Source organism: Punica granatum, chromosome 5 (genome assembly GCF_007655135.1).
Source record: "Punica granatum isolate Tunisia-2019 chromosome 5, ASM765513v2, whole genome shotgun sequence".
NCBI lineage: Eukaryota > Viridiplantae > Streptophyta > Magnoliopsida > Myrtales > Lythraceae > Punica > Punica granatum.
Window position 1 is genome coordinate 27518383 of NC_045131.1, and position 17599 is coordinate 27535981.

General features: G+C 38.6%; 2 protein-coding genes, 1 long non-coding RNA gene and 1 other non-coding gene across 6 annotated transcripts; 1 reads left to right on the forward strand and 3 right to left on the reverse strand.

Annotated features, from left to right (window-relative positions):
- Positions 1-204: 204 nt before the first annotated feature.
- On the reverse strand, positions 205-2559 carry LOC116208806. The gene is made up of 5 exons (XR_004157126.1): positions 2414-2559; positions 2073-2326; positions 1254-1343; positions 472-780; positions 205-378 (listed from the first exon to the last, which is right to left on the reverse strand). It is a non-coding gene; the product is annotated as an uncharacterized LOC116208806 (long non-coding RNA).
- A 1766-nt stretch (positions 2560-4325) lies between these two features.
- Positions 4326-6138, forward strand: LOC116206656 (caffeoylshikimate esterase). The gene has a single exon (XM_031539446.1). It carries the CDS (start codon positions 4553-4555, stop codon positions 5528-5530), a length of 978 nt encoding a protein of 325 aa, XP_031395306.1. The 5' UTR covers positions 4326-4552; the 3' UTR covers positions 5531-6138.
- A 143-nt stretch (positions 6139-6281) lies between these two features.
- Positions 6282-6353, reverse strand: TRNAQ-CUG. The gene has a single exon. It is a non-coding gene; the product is annotated as a tRNA-Gln (tRNA).
- Positions 6354-6881: 528 nt separating this feature from the next.
- Positions 6882-17311, reverse strand: LOC116206654 (helicase-like transcription factor CHR28). 3 transcript variants are annotated; one of them, XM_031539445.1, is made up of 12 exons: positions 16865-17311; positions 15508-15595; positions 15323-15376; positions 14022-15190; positions 13682-13753; positions 10857-10931; positions 9840-10761; positions 9415-9545; positions 9038-9259; positions 8343-8954; positions 7784-7993; positions 6882-7430 (listed from the first exon to the last, which is right to left on the reverse strand). In XM_031539445.1, the coding sequence occupies exons 1-12, from the start codon at positions 16988-16990 to the stop codon at positions 7326-7328; spliced, it is 3786 nt and encodes a 1261-aa protein (XP_031395305.1). In that variant the 5' UTR covers positions 16991-17311; the 3' UTR covers positions 6882-7325. The 3 variants fall into 3 exon arrangements, with proteins under 3 accessions (XP_031395305.1, XP_031395304.1, XP_031395303.1); XM_031539444.1 differs by having other exon boundaries at positions 15305-15376; XM_031539443.1 differs by having other exon boundaries at positions 15281-15376.
- Between the last annotated feature and the right edge of the window lie 288 nt (positions 17312-17599).

Consider the following 17599-nt stretch of genomic DNA (forward strand, 5'->3'; position numbering starts at 1 on the left):
TGCAATATTACATTATACGAATCGCTCATTAAATGGATCTCTACTTAAGCAATAAATATGGGGTTATGTGCTTGATTAAGGCATTCTACTCAATACTCCCTCACACGTATCCGTGCAGTCTTTGATATTTTTTTTTTAATGAAAAAAAATAAGAAAACTATCATTTGTAAATTGTAAAGAGTGAGACGGTGAGTGTGAGTCATGGAGAGGTAAGGTAATGACCAAGACACTAACCGAACAAAATCAAAGTACAACAACTTCACATGTAGTTCTCACAAACAAATAGGATTTCATTTTTTCGAATTTCCCCTAAGGGACTTATAGAAAAGACTGAAGAAGGTCATCCAACCACGGTTCACTTCCGACCCCTTTGCCTCACTGCCAACAGAAATAGGAAAACACATAATAAATGGAATCTAGACGGTGATTCTACAAAGTAAACAGAAAAAGAGAGCGAGAGGCAGATTTTACCTTGGGCTAGCTTATTCACCTAGATGTTCAAGGACTTCCTGTATGCTGAAAGTATCCGGTCCATCAAGACATATCATATGAAATCAAGGCATCAAGCGCCATCAAATTTGCCTCCAAAACAACTATCGAAGAGCCATATGTGGCTTATTTAAGTTTGTATAGGCGGGAGGGACTGAACTATATGTAAACTGATGCCAGTGACCATAAAGGGAAGATTGGGAAGACTCCTTTGGCATACCACATTTCCACAAGAGGAACGCATCGACAGCAGAGCACGTTCAAGTATATAAAGATCATCAGCTTTATCTTCTGAAATAGTTGAAGTAAAGCTCAGGCCAAAGTATCTTACAACCTGAAAACCGAATTCTAAGATAGAATTCCACACACACACTCTGCCTTGCATCATGAAACATGTCCCCATATTAGAGCATCGAATTTCCCTAGGGAGTCCTTGAAAACTTGTTTGTAAATAACTTGGTATCACTGAACTTGTTTTATTTGTGGTGAAATAAATTAGATAAAGACAGATTATAGCCAGGAAAGAACGTGCCAGTATCGCTACTAAACTTCTAATTTATACTCCTAGCATGTGTCAGTTTAATGTCATTATTAAACTAATAAAGAGGATAAAAACCAATAAGCACCAAAGAAAATCACTTCACTTCATTTGTTGTAGCTTCAGACAGCATCAATCTAAGTTACTAAGCCCAAATGTTTAAAGCAAATGGGAAATTTATTTTCCAAAATCTAACAACTTGTGATCTGAAAGAGAGAAGACTCACCAGTTGATTTGTAGCACTCTGCAAAAAGATGTTAGAAGTGGTCAAATCACCATGGATGAAACCCCATCATGAAGTATACCAACTGCATCACTGATCAGTGCAACAATATCATCGAGGCGGTCTTCTACAATACCATTAAGCCCATACTCAAGAAAAATATCCTTTACAGAAGTTCCTCCCAAGAATTGAAATGTTAATGTATGTATGACCGGGTCGACGGCATAAGGAGCTGGTATAGGAACCCCAAGTTGTCTAGCTCTCATCATGCATCGTGCCTCCTATATACGATCGGCATTCAGATGAGAATCCAACTTCCCCTCCATTAGCGGGGATGGGGAAATGAAACTCGAAACTAGTATTGGGACCACACCCAACTCTCAGCATCTTACCACTCTTTGTTTCTTGAAGTTCATGTCTGTGGATTCTGAAGGATATAAAGGAACCCTTTATATTTTACCAGCAATAAATATACTATATATTAAGCTCGATCCTTTCGAAGAGGAGTTGCCATTGGAGCTTCTTTTCCCCGAAATTAAAAACTTTTCCTCTATTTATAAAAGCAATGTAATCTCTGTCACGTCAAATCTATAGCCCAGATATACGTAAAGGTTATCCCAAGATTCTTCACTAATATTTGTACTAGGACAGGATATATACAATATTATCAATCAATAATTCAAAGATACAACTGAATTATTAGCAATATTCCTAGCATATATTTTAACTTAAAGGTCCCCGAAATGCAAGCGTGGGCAGAATTGACTAGTTAGTTCTAAATGAATACATTACAGGTAAGGGCGAGTTTCCAAGTAAACCTACCGCATTCATACGCTTGAGAGTGCGTTTGGAATCCAAGGAAGGATGGTGGTACTTCTTCGAGAAGCGCTCCTTGATTATGCACCTTCTTCCCACGAAATTCAACTCGAAAACCCTCTTAAGAGAGAGAACCAAACAAGTAGTAGGATTATAACTCAATATTGAAAATCATAAGGAAGGGAGTTGTCCACTTCACGGAGGTGCAAGGGAACGGCAAATCGGATCACTCATTCACTCAGCAGTTACATGTGCATCATCTACATGAAGATAGATCAGAGATAAATTTTTATGAAATAAAATTCGAATGAATAGTAATTGACTCACTCACTGCTTCTGCTCCTTACTTGAGGAGAATGAGAGAGCCATTGTTTCCATCGGAATCAATCTCCATGGCCATCAAAAATTGCAGAACAGCAGTTACAAGAAAGAGCATGTACTAAGCAAGCAAAAATTATGTATACACATATAGGGAAAGGAAAGAAAAGATTGCTCATTTCCTAGCTAATTGCGTCTGTCCAGCCGATCTAAATCTCCAATCAGATGTTTAATCGAAAAAATCAAGTTTTTTTCCTTCTTTGTGCGGCAATCAATAAATGCCCCATTGATGACAAAAACGGGTACAATATAAAATGACCTATAGAAGTATGACAGTTCCACCAGAATCACTGCAAATGAAAATATAATGTGAGAAAAACACATCAAATATGCACAAATACAGTTGTAGAAATCATTCAGTTTGTTGCAATCTTGCTCTCGACCTCTTGCAACTACACTTTAAATGGACCCCAGTTAAAATCGGGAAATAGAGGTAAGTGCAATCCATTTAGAGACTACCACTATGTTGAAACAGAGTAGCAAAGCCAAACAGGGGTCTTGGATCGAAAAAATTAAGTTAAGCAAGCAACGGGGGAAGGGAAGTATCACAGCACATTTGGTACCATAAATCTTTTGAATATTACGGTGATCTCCAATTAGAGGCCTTATGAATTTTTTAAATGGATTTTATAGGTTTATTGAATTTTTCTAATTTGCGAAATTATTTTTAATAAAAAATATTTTTTAAAAGATATCTCATCAAAAAATACAATTTCTTGAATTTTTTAATTTTTATAATATATACATTATTTAATAATCTTGATTTTTTAAAAAATAAAAAATAATATTTCATCGCATAAATACTAACATCAAAATAAGTATATATTATTATATATTGATACATAATATATATACAATAATATATGGTTATGTGGACAATTTTTAGTATATATAATAAGAAAAAGTATATATGAATGATGATTTTTTATAGATATCAATTTTTTAAAAAATAGATTAGATAATATTTTGTAGATATATATAGAATTTTCTAGATTGTTTTGAATTTTTTATTTTCAGAGTTATTTTTAATAAAAATATTTTGTAAAAAAATATCTCATCATAAAATTCAATTGCTTGATTTCTTTAATTTTTATAATCTATATAACATAATGTATTTTAAATAAATGAGAAGATTTTATTATATGTATAGATATTATTTAATAATCTCAAATTTTTAAAAATTAAATTAATATTTCATAAATAAGTCTTAACATCAAAATAAGTTTATATATTAGTATATATTCATACATAATATAAAATATGTCAATATATGGTTATGTGGACAACCTTCAGTATATATAGTAAGAAAAATATATATGAATTATAAGTTTTTGTAGATATCTAATTTTAAAAATAGATTAGATAATATTTATAGATATATATATATATATATATATATAATATGGTTGCAAAACGAAAAAGGCAAATTAACCTTTGTAACTCCAATCTCCAAACTCTTTATTGCGTGGTTTCTCAATGCCCTATGAGCATATAGCTTGACCCACAAGAATTAAAGAAAAATAATAATGAATACGATTTCCATTCTTTGGATTGGAATTGACGAATAACCAATACCGATACTAGTCTTTAGTAGTATCCAATAGAAATCTAAATGGGGCGTGGCCAAGTGGTAAGGCAACAGGTTTTGGTTGCTTACCCACATCCATCGTTAAAAGTTGACATTTACTTGGTGCATACCTTTTATTCTGGACCCAACTCGCGTGAGAACCCATGGGCCAAGTGGAAACAATTTATTCTTCTACGTGATTTCACCAGTATTTATAGGTTTATATGGCATTGATCTTCGAGAAATGAACTATAAATTGGTTCATTTCTTCTTATTCTTCTTCTTTTATAACTAAATTGGTTCTCATGTCTTTTTTGATAAATTGGTTCATCTCGTTAATAAAACGGTTGAGATTGACTCGATAAATGCAGTTATTTTCCGAGCAAGTGGGTCCCATCTCCCATGGAGCAAGTGAAAGCATTATTTCTCTACCAACCCGAACGTAGTCCGCTCATCGTCCAACCCGTCGGAGGAAACTCTTCCTTGTGTCTTATCTTTCTCTGCTTCCTCTTCTCCTCTGACCTCCGAGAAGCGGCAAAGAATGTCCGAATCTGAGGCCAAAGCACCTCAGCAGCAGCCCTTCCGCCATTACTGGGGAGACACCCCGGAGGAAGAAGACGACTACTACGCTCAGCACGGCATCAGAGGCAGCACCTCCTTCTTCAAGTGCCCCCGGGGCCTCTCTCTCTTCACCCGGTCATGGCTCCCCACGGCGGATGGGCCGCCGCCGCGTGGACTCATCTTCATGGTCCACGGCTACGGCAACGACGTCTCCTGGACCTTCCAGATGACCCCGATCTTCCTCGCCGGCAAGGGCTTCGCCTGCTTCGCCTTTGACCTCGAGGGCCACGGCCGCTCCGACGGCCTCCGCGCCTTCGTCCCCGACGTCGACGCCGTCGTGGGAGACTGCCTCGCCTTCATCGGCTCGATCAAGCAGCAGTACGCCCAGTTCCAAGGCCTCCCCTGCTTCCTCTACGGCGAATCCATGGGCGGCGCGATCTGCCTCCTCACCCATTTCGCCGACCGATTAGGGTTCCGGGGAGCGGTACTGGTCGCTCCGATGTGCAAGATCTCCGACAAGGTCCGCCCCAGGTGGCCGATACCGGAGATACTGTCGGTGGTCGCGAGGGTCCTGCCGACTCTGCCAATCGTCCCGACCCCCGACATCATGCTGAAGTCGGTCAAGGTCGAGGAGAAGAAGGCAGTGGCTGTGATGAACCCGATGCGGTACCGGGGGAAGCCGAGGCTCGGGACAGTCCTCGAGCTCCTGAGGGTCACGGGCCAGCTGAGCCAGAAACTGTCCGATGTGAGCATCCCATTTATTGTCCTCCACGGTAGTGCGGACGTGATCACGGACCCGGAGGTAAGCAGGGCGCTGTATGAAGAGGCCCGGAGTGAGGACAAGACAATTAAGATCTACGTCGGGATGATGCATTCCCTGCTGTTCGGGGAGACGGACGAGAACATCGAGATCGTCCGGAAGGATATACTGTCGTGGTTGGAGGATCGGTGTAGGTAAAGAGGCATCCAGTTAGGTACTAAAAGAATCGTTTTATGCCCGGTCTATATCCCAGAAGAAGAATTAATCGGTGTATGCAAATGCATAGGCATATGCAATGCAATTCTTTGGGGAAAGTGCTCTGAAACTCGTATTCGAGTTATCTAGTCCGATGATTGATTTGAATTGAAGCGACCTTCCTCTCATCGGTCATTTATGCTGTTAGTTTGTGGTGTTACGGTCGATACTAGTGAAAACAGAAGTCGGAAAACTGAATTGGCTGCAATTTTGGATTGGATTGGAGTTGAGAAGAAGCCGATGATGGCATGCTCGGGTTCAATATAGTAATGCAGGCTGCAGCAGTGTACGGATTATGTTGGAATGTACGAGGTATTTATTGTTAGTTTGATGAATTAATTATTTGTGTTAGGACGGTAGGCACATTTGTTTCAAATGCGGCGTCACGGATGATACTCGTGAAAACGAACATTTGGGAAATCGAATTGGCTACTTTTTGGATTGAAATGGAGATGAGGGAAGCTGATGATTAGCTGTTCGAATGTGATATTTAGTAATGTAGTCTGCAGTCTATAGATTATGTCAGAATATAGACATATTATTGTTCGTTTGATGGAATTAATTGTGTGGTAGGCACATTTGTTTCAAATGCCTAGAAGAACATTATTATGCTACATACAGTAGGAGAATAGTAATAATCATTTTTTTAAAAAAAAGAGCAAAAAAGGAAATGTTAAAAAGAAAAAAAATATGGAGGTCCCACCGAGATTTGAACTCGGGTTACTGGATTCAGAGTCCAATGTCCTAACCACTAGACCATGGGACCGTCTTGATGTCGGTCGACAGCATACATTATAATTAACGTTAATGCTATGTGCCCGTGGCAATGTCACCCCGTTTGCAAGTTGAGGCATCGCCGCAAATATGGGAGTTCCAAACTCGATAGTAAAAACTGATAAGAACAGATACGATGTTTGATCTCAGTGTCTTGATGACGAATTGCGCCTTATCAGAGTAACCACACTATAGTGGGCAGAGCTGCCGGAGCTCAGGGAGAGTGTGACTGCTAGCTATAAAAAAACTCGATAATAATAAAGTGGCCAAAAAAACAAATCCCAATCATAAATTATGTTATATTCAATAAACATTTCGTATCGTTAACTCCCCGATCCAAGAAAAGGGATTTTACCTTGAATATGCGCGCGAGTGGGACGATGTTACCTCACAAAGATGGAATCCAAGACGCATGACTACAGAGACAAACTTCCATGATCACTGGCCTTATTGCAGTGCAAAAAACAATTCCAATAAGTCGACACATAGTCCATTTTCAAATCGAAACGAGACAAGAATATGCACCCGAAAGAATACCTAAATAAAATAAAAACCAATGTTCAATAGAGGAGTGCAAAGAATCTATCTACATGACCTGTGTAAGTGAAGTGAAGAGAAGGAGATCCCTTATACAATTTACAATTCAAAGAGAGAGCTGTTGATAAAATCTTTGTTATCCTTTGTCTCTTCTATTATCAAACTCTCTATCTACATCGATCCTATACAATGATGCAACTGTGGTCTGAAAAAGAATTGAATCAATCGTCAAACTATCACGAGACCCTGCAAATAAATCTTCCTCTCTAATAACTATTAAGGCCTCTCCTAGAACCTACCAAGAATTAGCCCGGGATCAGTGAGCTCTTCCTTTGTCGCCAAAGGAAAACTGATTCCCCGGACTCCCAGCACAAAGTTAAAGCTCAGACAATAAAATCCTCAGGAGAATTAACACTCCTCGAGTGGTTCACACCATGAAAAGATATTTCAGGTCCTCCACTGTGAGTCGACTCTGACGACTCCCAGCCTCGTCCTCTCCAAAGGCGGACGCCACCATGACTCGCTTCTTTTGCTGATGACACAGTTAAACAGAGACAGCAGATGTCACTTCCAGGAATTGATTTAAAACCATCGAATAATTGAAAGTATTAGCAGCAAGCCAGCCAAGTTTCAACCGCAAAGGCAATGAGTTCAATATACACTCCAGTTCTAAAAACTATGGTACAAATTATATATATGAATCAATTTTTAGAAAAAAAGAAAATTTTAAAGAAATAAATTTGATCAATTTCGGGAAAGTGGAACTGCATCAAGTAAGAACTCGCAGGCTCACCAGCCATTTCAAATAGAATAGCACATCCAAAAAATCTTTCATAAGAAACAAGCAGAAGAGAAAATGGTAAATAGAAGAGATGAAGTCACTACCTGTAGGGCTAAGATGCGATCTTCAACTGTATCTTTCACGGTCAACCGCAAAACCGTAACCGGCCGGGTCTGACCGATACGATGGGCCCTATCTACTGCTTGATCTTCGGTTGTGGGATTCCACCAAAGGTCCATTAAGAGAACATGGCAAGCTGAGACCATGTTCAGTCCTAGACTAGCAGCTTTTAGAGACATGATCATTACAGTCACCTACAAACAAAACAGATCAGCTATATAAAATAATCTGAGAGGGAGCAACATCTCCAGCTACCAATGGCAATGAAACAGTGACAAGGGATAGTGTTTTGTCATGGCTAGCAGATCCCAGTTTAATGTTTTCTTGCGCGGGAAAACCCTTGACATGCCCTTTTTCTCTAAAACTGGTGCCACAAAAGAAAGACTAGTTTTCAGGCTCTCACCCAAAAGCACATCTAAACAACTGCAAAACCAGATCTTCTAAATGTTTCTCAAAGAAAAAAATGGGGGGATACCGCAATAATACCATCCCATAACAAAACCAACCCACAAAAAATAGGAGATATTTGTGTACTCTTCATACCTCAGGAAGGGTGTTGAAATCCTTCACGGCCTTGTCTCTAGCAATGACTGACATCGTGCCATCGAGTCTTCTAAACTGGATCGAAGAGCTCTTCAAGCAAACTTCTAGTAGATCCAACATCCTCGTCCATTGTGAGAATACTATAGCTTTCATCCCAACTATCTTATTCAGTTCCTTCAAGCTTTCAACCTTATCCTCTGAGGAACTTGTTTCTGCAGGATTACCCCTAAGATCAGATGAGTTCCCAGAGTAAGTTCCATTGGAAGAGTCTTGCATAGGGCCAGCTCCCGAATGGCATTCACGCGTCCTAGAGATTGATTGTAGGACTTCGAGCGCAGCCCTTATTTTGGAGGAGCCACAAGGGGAACTAGTTAAACATGGTTCAGCTCTCTCTTCAGCTTTAGATTCGAAACTACTAACAGGTTTATCCACATGAAGCTGGTCAGAAAGGGAATTGCTCAGAGATTCCCGAGAAAACACTGAAGACCGACTTAGTCTGACTTTGCAATCCAAAGCAGGGCAGTCAGTTTCATCACCAGTGAGATGTTCACACATGCACTGATTGCAGAAAACGTGACCACAGATTGAAACAACAGCTTCTTCAGGTGGATCCTGTCAAATAAGAATCAATATAAGACCAGCATAAAAGTGCATACATATCACACACTAAAGAGAGAGAGGGCAAATCTACACACGTTACAAATTGTGCAAATTGCTAGAGAAGCCTCTAAGCAATTAAGCAGATGCTTTTGTTTCTCCCGAGGAAGTTGCTTTGCCACCTGGAGTGAAGCTTTCCATGCAGAAGTTGAATCATATCCCCTAACAAGAAGAGGGTGATCACAAGCCTGTCTGAGGCGTAAGAGCATTAGAAGAATGTTAACGTAATTTTCTTTCACAGTCCCAGCAGCTGCATACTCCTGAAAAATTATAACTGTATATAAGACTTCACCAGAATAGTAGTAATAAAAAGAAGCTGAAAGAGAGAAAAAAGTAGATTGCTCAAAAAGGAAATGATCACTAGAAATAGAATGTGGAACCAGAAACTTCGTGCAGAATCTCGATAGACACATACTTCAAACTGAGCACGTGAATCAGCCTCTAGTCTTGAATAAAAGTCTCGCTCCTCCTTCGAGAATTCCACCTTCTCCAATTTCACCAACTTGGGTGGTAAGGTAATGATAGGTTCGCCATCAAGAAGTGTGCCTGGAACAGGTAATTACCATCATATAATGAGTTACTACACTTTCATCTATTGGAAAAATATTAGAGAGAGAGAGAGAGAGAGAGAGGGAGAGAGAGAGTTACTACACTGGTAACAAAATTCTCGACTGATTACTAAATTATAAAAGACCAAAAGGCCTCAGGTTGATTTTGAGGATACAAAACCAAGACAAATTTCTTAGAGAAATATTCCTCAGGAAAAGGAATCTGAAGTGCCACCACCAGTGAAACCCACTTATTAATAGAATGCAGATGCAAAGATTTTATTGTACAAACCTTTAGTGCGGCGGAGCATTATTGTCTTTAATATAGCTTGCAACTTCTTGTAGCCCTTTGCAGGACTTCGGTGAATCGGGGCCTTTATATTGGAACAGAAGGTGTTGTAGACATCATAAGGGTCATATCTGAGAAACCTGAAGTAGCTGTACAGATCATCAATTGCATTCTGAATAGGAGTTCCTGACAAGCACCATCTTCGCTTGGCCCGAAGGCCCCAGCAGGCCCGGGCGACTTGTGTCCTATGATTTTTAATGCTCTGGGCCTCATCCAAGACAACTCGAAACCACCCTACTTTTGAAAGTGGCCCTGCAGCACACTCAAGCAGAGCACCCTCCACCTCCTTTCCATCCTTCGATCTTCTTTTGTTGGGACCTGGAGGATACTTTCTCTTCTTACTGGATGAAAGTTGCGGACGAGGAAGACCATGGTCATCCGTTTTCCCATTTTCATCATCCTCTTTATCAACGAGAGGCTGCTTCGGGACCTCCATGCTGACGATTGAATAAGTTGTGAGGACAACATCGTATTTTGCCAGCTCAAAGGGATCCTTTGTTCGATTGCCCCCATGGTATACAAGAACAGAAAGATTGACCTTTTGTGTCACCTTATTATGCAACTCATCAGCCCATTGCCGGAGGACACTTGTTGGGCAAACAACAAGGGTTCCAGCTGCCGGCCTCCCTCTTCGCTGCACCAAAGGGCAGCTGGTCTCAGTTTTAATTTTGAGTCCTCCTAATGGAGCTTGAACTAATTTAGAATCCATCGTAGCCCCATTGGACTCGGGAATTTTCTCTTCACCATCCTCATCCAAATTTAGGGTTTGCAATTCCTCATGCTTGATTTTGTTTTGATCTGGTTTGATGGGTGGAGGTCTTTCCTTGACAATGAGAGCGATGGTGGAGATTGTTTTGCCCAGACCCTGCAAGAGGATGTATAGATATTTCAGAACTTGGAAAATACACTTCCTAAATGCACCATCAGAAGTTTAGTTAGCCAATAAACCAATAGATTTACCTGATCATCTGCTAGAATTCCTCCGGAACAATTCACAGCAGTTTCCTTTTTGATCATCCATGACAAGGCAATTCTCTGTTCATCAACAAAAGAAGAAAAGGATTTAATTATCTTGCTTCTACAAACACACTCGCACATAAATTTGTGCATAGAAAGAAGACTTGAACAAAGACACTGGCGCAGAGAAATCAATTATCTATCTATACATATAGTAAAATTGACTTGCAAGCAATAAATGCATTTCAATTAATGCAAGTGAACATAATAAAAAAAAAATAAGTACTATTTTCAAAATTATAAACCTAATATAATTAGAAAATAATGAAATACTAATAAGAGAATACACTATCTTTTCAATCAAAAGTAAGCAATAATAGAATTGTGGAGATTAAAAAATTTTACTATAAAAGCATATGATATTAGATGTAATCAATGAAAAAAATGTAATGGGCACTTTTAATTTTATTAGAATGATATTTCCCTTTATATACAGGTTTGATGATCATGATAGACCGAGTGAATTAATAATATATTTACTAATATTATATTTTAACATTATAAATGGTCAAAGATAGCACCAAATATATAGATAAAACAAGCCCGTTCAACAGACAAGATGATTAGTTGTACAATTATTATTGAATTGTTAAACTTACTCTAATGTTAACTGAAAATAACTCTAATTTTTCCAGGAAAATTACTCTAATTTTATCGAAAGTTTATTGTTACAAATTTCAATTAATAATTGAATAATATTATCATTCAGAATAAGCAATAATAAACAATTAAAATTAAAAAAATTAAAAAATTTCACAAAGAAAGCATATAATATTAGAAAATGAAATCTTTTGAAAGAAAATGCAATGGACACTTTTAATTATTAGAATGATATTTATATTTTATATACAAGTTTGATAATCATATTACACTCAGTGAATCCATATAAAATAACAAAAGCCGGAACGACGTTCTAGGATGCGCCACGTAAGACAAAGCATGTCCCTGATTGTGAGACCTTTCAAATCACCACCAATAAACAAGTGACACTTGACGCATTGTCATGTTGTCTCCTCAATTCTAGAAGTCAAAAAGACTTGAATCCATGAAAAATCATAAGTCATATTTATAATTACATTTATAATTGATTGAATTTTATTATTAAGGGCTCAATGTAGAGTTGGGGAGAAACAACCCTTGTTTTTTCTTGGCTCTGCGGTCTCTTATATGAACGGAAATTTGAGCATAAAAGTTCTTCATTAACTAACTGGAATAAAAATTACAAAGATGTGGGATTCATAAAGCCGCCCATCATCTTAAAGTGAGTAGATTATATTTATATAGATTAGAGGAAGATGATTCGATATTAAGTACAGACCAAAATTTTTATTCGGACAACTTATGAACTCTCTATTTTTCAGAGAAATAATAATAATAATATAATCGTGGAGTTTACTATATTATTCATTGTTTTTTTTTATTGGCCAAAAAAAATTATTTTTTTTTGGTTGTATGAATGAAAAAAAAAATCTTTGAGGGACTTTTGAATTAGAGAGATTGATATATCTTACTGTTATACAGTGGGTTGAGTACTGATATCATTTAACACCTTAAGATAGTAGGTCTGCATGCATAAATTGCATATGTATATGTTAACTAAACAAAAAGCATTTTTAATAAAGGTTATAATGGAAGAATATATAACATTAATTTTGTTAATCATCGTAATAATTCTAGCCCACGCATGAGCGGGCCTTTGCGTCTAGTTGATAATCTATCTATCTATACATATAGTAAAATTGACTTGCAAGCAATAAATGCATTCAATTATGCAAGTGAAAAAAAAAGAGTAAGTACTAATTTCAAAAGTATAAACCTAATATAATATAAAATATAACTAGAAAATAATGAAATACTGATAAGAGATACACCATCTTTTTAATCAAAAGTAAGAAATCATAAAGGAAATTAAAAAATTTTACCACGAAAGCATATAATTTTAGAAAATGAAATCTAAGAAAAAAATGTAATGGACACTTTTTATTTTATTAAAATGATATTGGATGATAATGTTAGAACCGAGTGAATTAATGATTACATATATTTATATAAAATAAATAAATATTAAAAAGATAATTAAATGCGAGATTACACTTGAGATACCTTATTAATTATCGTTTCAAATTTGGACTTAAGAAAGTTATCTTTGAAAGTGTGAATAGTTAGTATAGAAAAGATAATAGACATGATAATGAACCCATGCAACGCATCGGACAGAACTCTAGTTTATCACCGTTTTATCCTTCTACAGATAAAATACATAAGAAATGAAAGTACCGCAGAAATTATCCATGATCAAGCCAGTAGTTGATGTAAGCCATTAGACTAGATACCAAACTGTTAACAATTTAATAATGGGTGGGGCTAAATCCACACCTCATATGGCTAGGGCCACCCCTTTTATGGTAAATGAACAAAGTTACCCTTAAAAAGTCGCCCTACAAAATTGGATTTTATGAAGAGAGAAGGGATAATTTTGTCCATGGACAATAAAAGTGGTGGCCCTAGCCAAATGGGGTGTGGATTTAGTCTCAACCTTTAATAATATATTACTGCAGATACCCACACCACCTTAAACTGAACATTTCCAAAAGAACATAGCAAATGATCAAATAAAAAGAGATTAACAGAGAGAAAATTAAATTCCAAGTAGAATAGATTTTTTCATATATTTTGTACGAGCTATGTGGTCACCACTCACCAAGGTAACACGTTATGGAAAAGAGGGATAAGAATGATGGGAAGAGGTAGGGAAATCATTAAACTACCTGATGTCTCAAAAGTGGAACTGCTAGAACACCATCAGGTGGGAAAACTTCCGACTTTGGCTGAGCAAGATCCTGCCAAACAACAATTATATTAGTGATATTGAAGTTCCACTCAGCACCTAGCATATTATATAAAGACTTTCGTGTGGGAGAAGACAAGGAGTGCTGAGAAAGGAAGAACAAAAAAGCAAAACGGGCATTCTCAAAATCTAAAAAGTAATGATGAATGTGAAAGGGCTAATCACTCCAGTTTAGAAATAGAGCCATAATCTCGACAGAAAACATTCCAAATGATGACACTGGAAAGCACATTTTGTTTTCCTAGGCAATCAAACCTCACCTGCAATGCAACACGAAAAATTTGTCTCTCAGAATTCGTCCTTAGCCTTCCTGCTACTCCAACACCAGTGTGATGGTGAGAATCACTCAATGTAGATCGATTTTGGAAGATGGTTAGTTTTCCAGATTGATTCGATGGAGCAGGATGACTCATCTCCTCAATAATACAAATATCAGACTCATCTTCGGCATGAGATCTGCAGTCGACCATATTGCTTTGAGTTGACTCAGGGCTGCAATTGGAGGGATGGTGAGTTGCTGTACTACCAAGCTGAAGCGATGTGCTAGAGCTCTCATCCTTAATGCCACTAAGAGGCTTATTGATAAAGGCAGGGGGCTGAGAACAAGCTGCAAATTGCCCCGAAAATTCTTTCTTCAAATTTCTGTCCTCCATGGGAGACCTATATGTAAATCCATCGATATCATCACGAGCTCTTTTAGGAGGTTTTCCCATGCCTTCTTCCTCTGCCTTTTTGAGATCTCTAAGCGGCTGGAGAGTTGTAAAAGGTGAAACCAGAAACGGTGAAGGGTTTACATCCATAGTAACACCAGATTTCTCATCGGCAACAGAGTAACTCTTCCGGACAATATCTTCATCAGTTACCACTGGCTTGTTACTTGACCATGTCGACGTGTACAATGAATTCCACGTGAGTGGCTGTTCCAGTACCTCGTTATCAGCAGCAGATGAGTAACTTCCACCCATCAGTGGGAAGTGATAATCAAACTCATTAAGATCATAACCCATAGTACCCGAAACATCGTCAGGTAAGATTTCTGAGAAAGATGTTGAGGTGTTTCCCCACCTCTCTGAACCAGCCTCACTAGCTAAGTTTGCACCTTCCTCGGCTTGAAATGTTCCTCTTTCATTTTTTGTGGCAGAGAACATGTTAGTGTTTGATGGAAAAGATTGATAACTATCAGCATGATGCAGAGGAATCCTCTGGGGATCAACAAACGGTGGCAAGCGGTCTCCAAAGATAGTAGTATAGTTGTGGCACATGGACGACTCAAACAAGGCGCCACCCTGTAAAGGAACATCCAAGTACCGATTGTCCATATAAGAATTACTTCCAGGAGCCCTAAAACTGTCCATGACGGTTTCCCCTGAAGAGCCACCAATTCCAAAATCGATTTCCACTTTCTTTGTTTTAGCACCTTCTGAAGCCCCTATTGGAATGAAGAAAGCCAATTGTCTATGAAAATTAAATGGAAAAAACGCAAAAGACAAAAACCAGGTAAAAAGAGACATGAAGTTACAGGGATCTGCCGCAACAACGTTACATGAAGAGTAGAAGTTACCATTGCAGGAAATTCCATCCCCTGTGGCGAATGCACCTTCTGATCCCAGATATCCTACAAAGGAAAGCCAAGATACACAATCAAGATGGAGACACCAATCACCAGGCCGTGTAACACATCAAGAATCTAAAGGAGTTTTAGAAATATGCAACTATTAATGGAAAAACTGCATTTAACTCATTTACCATTTTCAGGAGGAGTATGGGTAAACTTGCCAACTGCAGGAACTGACTCACTGGTCAAGAATTCTCTTGATAAATCCTCTGAGTTTCCCTGCAAAATGCCACATCAAAGGTTCATAACTGAATGAATGAAGGATCATTACAAAAGACATTATTGATGAGAACTATCTCCTTTTTCCAGCCTCAATATATATAGAATAAGTCCATATGATTCTGTCATTACTCTTGTGGGGAAAAGAAAATTAGCTTGACACAGTGGCTATGTTACCAGATTAAGGAGCCACATGGAAGGGCATCTCAATGACCGGTTTGCTAAAATAATATGGCTTTCTATCATTATTACCAGCCACCAGAACTACACTTTTACTAGGACAGAGTATTAGAACACCCATGAATGTCAACGCAAGTGAGGGCTGTCACTAGTTACGCTATGTAATTATCTAAAGATGCTACCATAGGAAATGGATACAAGAAAACCACCACAGAAACAACACAAGTGAGAGAAACAATCAAGCACTAAAGCCGCCTCGATCAAGTGACTGGAGAAACAGGATCAATTTTAAACTTTCTTCCACATTGAACAAAGTAATTAAGCCACACAACTCGCTTAAAAAGACCAGTGGGAGATGCAACGCTGACATAGTGAAAAATCCCTGACAAGCAATTTGATAAACTCAATATTGACCTAGATTCCATATAGAACATTGATTTCCGTTCCGCTCCAACAAACTCATTGATTTCGAAGGAAGAGAAACATGACTTTAGCTGGTATTTTGATAGCAACACAACATTATGAAACACAATCCGCCGACTCAGCAGAAGGGCTTTAACAGATGTCCTTAGAACAGTCGACCTCACTAATGAAATGGACAAAAAATAAAAGAACAGGCTATGTAACCATCGTAATCGCCATAGTTTCTTTCCAGACCTAAAAAATACTCCTACAGAACAGAAAGATCACATCATTAATATTTTGCCCGAACCAGTTGACTAGAAACCAAAATATGCAGATCCTCCAGAACCAATCAAGGAAACTTCACTAATTCAGTAGGAAGTCCACAAACACCTTGGAAAGCAAATCGCATAGCACAAAATCAGTCTGCGGTGGGCTTATAATTCTCGATATTGTACCACGCCAAGTAGAGGCGGGCAGCTAAGTGTGGGCCAAATACTGATCGATAAGGAAAGGGCAACTAAACTATACTCAATACTCCGCAGTCAACTCGATATATTCACTCTAAGATCAAATTCCATCCCTGTCATATCGGGTTAACTACGGCATCATCAGATCATTCCCTTCAGAACCCAAAAACCCAAATCCACAATTTCGTCGATATAGGTCATCGTTCAAAGCCCTAACCTGCGACCCCTGGTCCGGCTCCTCGTCGAGAAGCTCCATGAGCGACTGCAGATCGATGGTGAGATGGTCATTCTCAGCCGCATAGAAATCCTCGAACCCACCGAATCTCGGCCCCTCATCCCCCATATCAACCAGAATCAAATCACCAGCGAGCACAATACTTCGATTTTCCGGCCGTTTCCAATTTCAAAGGACCCCAAGCAGCATTCTCCGGCAGACCCGACCGCTTCAATCCAATTGAAGGGACTGGATCGAGGGTGGACTCGGGAAATTTGAGTGTGAACCCTCCTCAGAGACAGGGAGACCAAGACAGAGAGGGAATGGAGTTTCGGTGAAGGTTCTTGGAAAGGTAGACTTTTTCTTCCGCTGCGTAGATTTCAGAGGAGAGAGAGAGAGAGAGAGAGAGAGAATACAAAAATTGGAGGAGGGGGGAAGGAGTCGTGAAGAATGTGGGTGGCGCAGGTTTAAATAGGGTCTGGCCTTTCCTAGGCCACGGGGTGTGCGCAGGATAAGCCTATGCCTTTGTACTATTCTGATTCCGGCTGCTATGTTTTTCCCTTTTCCATTTATATTTTTTAAAATTTAAATTTTTTCTTTAGGTTTTCCCCGTCCATGCACGAAAAAACTTGTGGATTTCGTATTCCGCGTCACCCGTTTACCCAATCATTAACACCTGTTTGATTTTGCAATCAAATGTTAAAATGTTAATTTTAACTTTTAACTCTACCCACTATA

Excerpts from the sequence above, each read along its gene's own strand:
- LOC116206656 (XM_031539446.1), top strand. The coding sequence starts at position 4,553 with ATGTCCGAATCTGAGGCCAAAGCACCTCAGCAGCAGCCCTTCCGCCAT.
- LOC116206654 (XM_031539443.1), bottom strand. The coding sequence starts at position 16,990 with ATGGGGGATGAGGGGCCGAGATTCGGTGGGTTCGAGGATTTCTATGCG. Across the intron at positions 15,596-16,864 it reads AGCCGGACCAGGGGTCGCAG|GGAAACTCAGAGGATTTATC; the intron begins GTTAGGGCTTTG and ends GGCATTTTGCAG. Across the intron at positions 7,431-7,783 it reads ATCGCATCTTAGCCCTACAG|CAAAAGAAGCGAGTCATGGT; the intron begins GTAGTGACTTCA and ends CTGTGTCATCAG.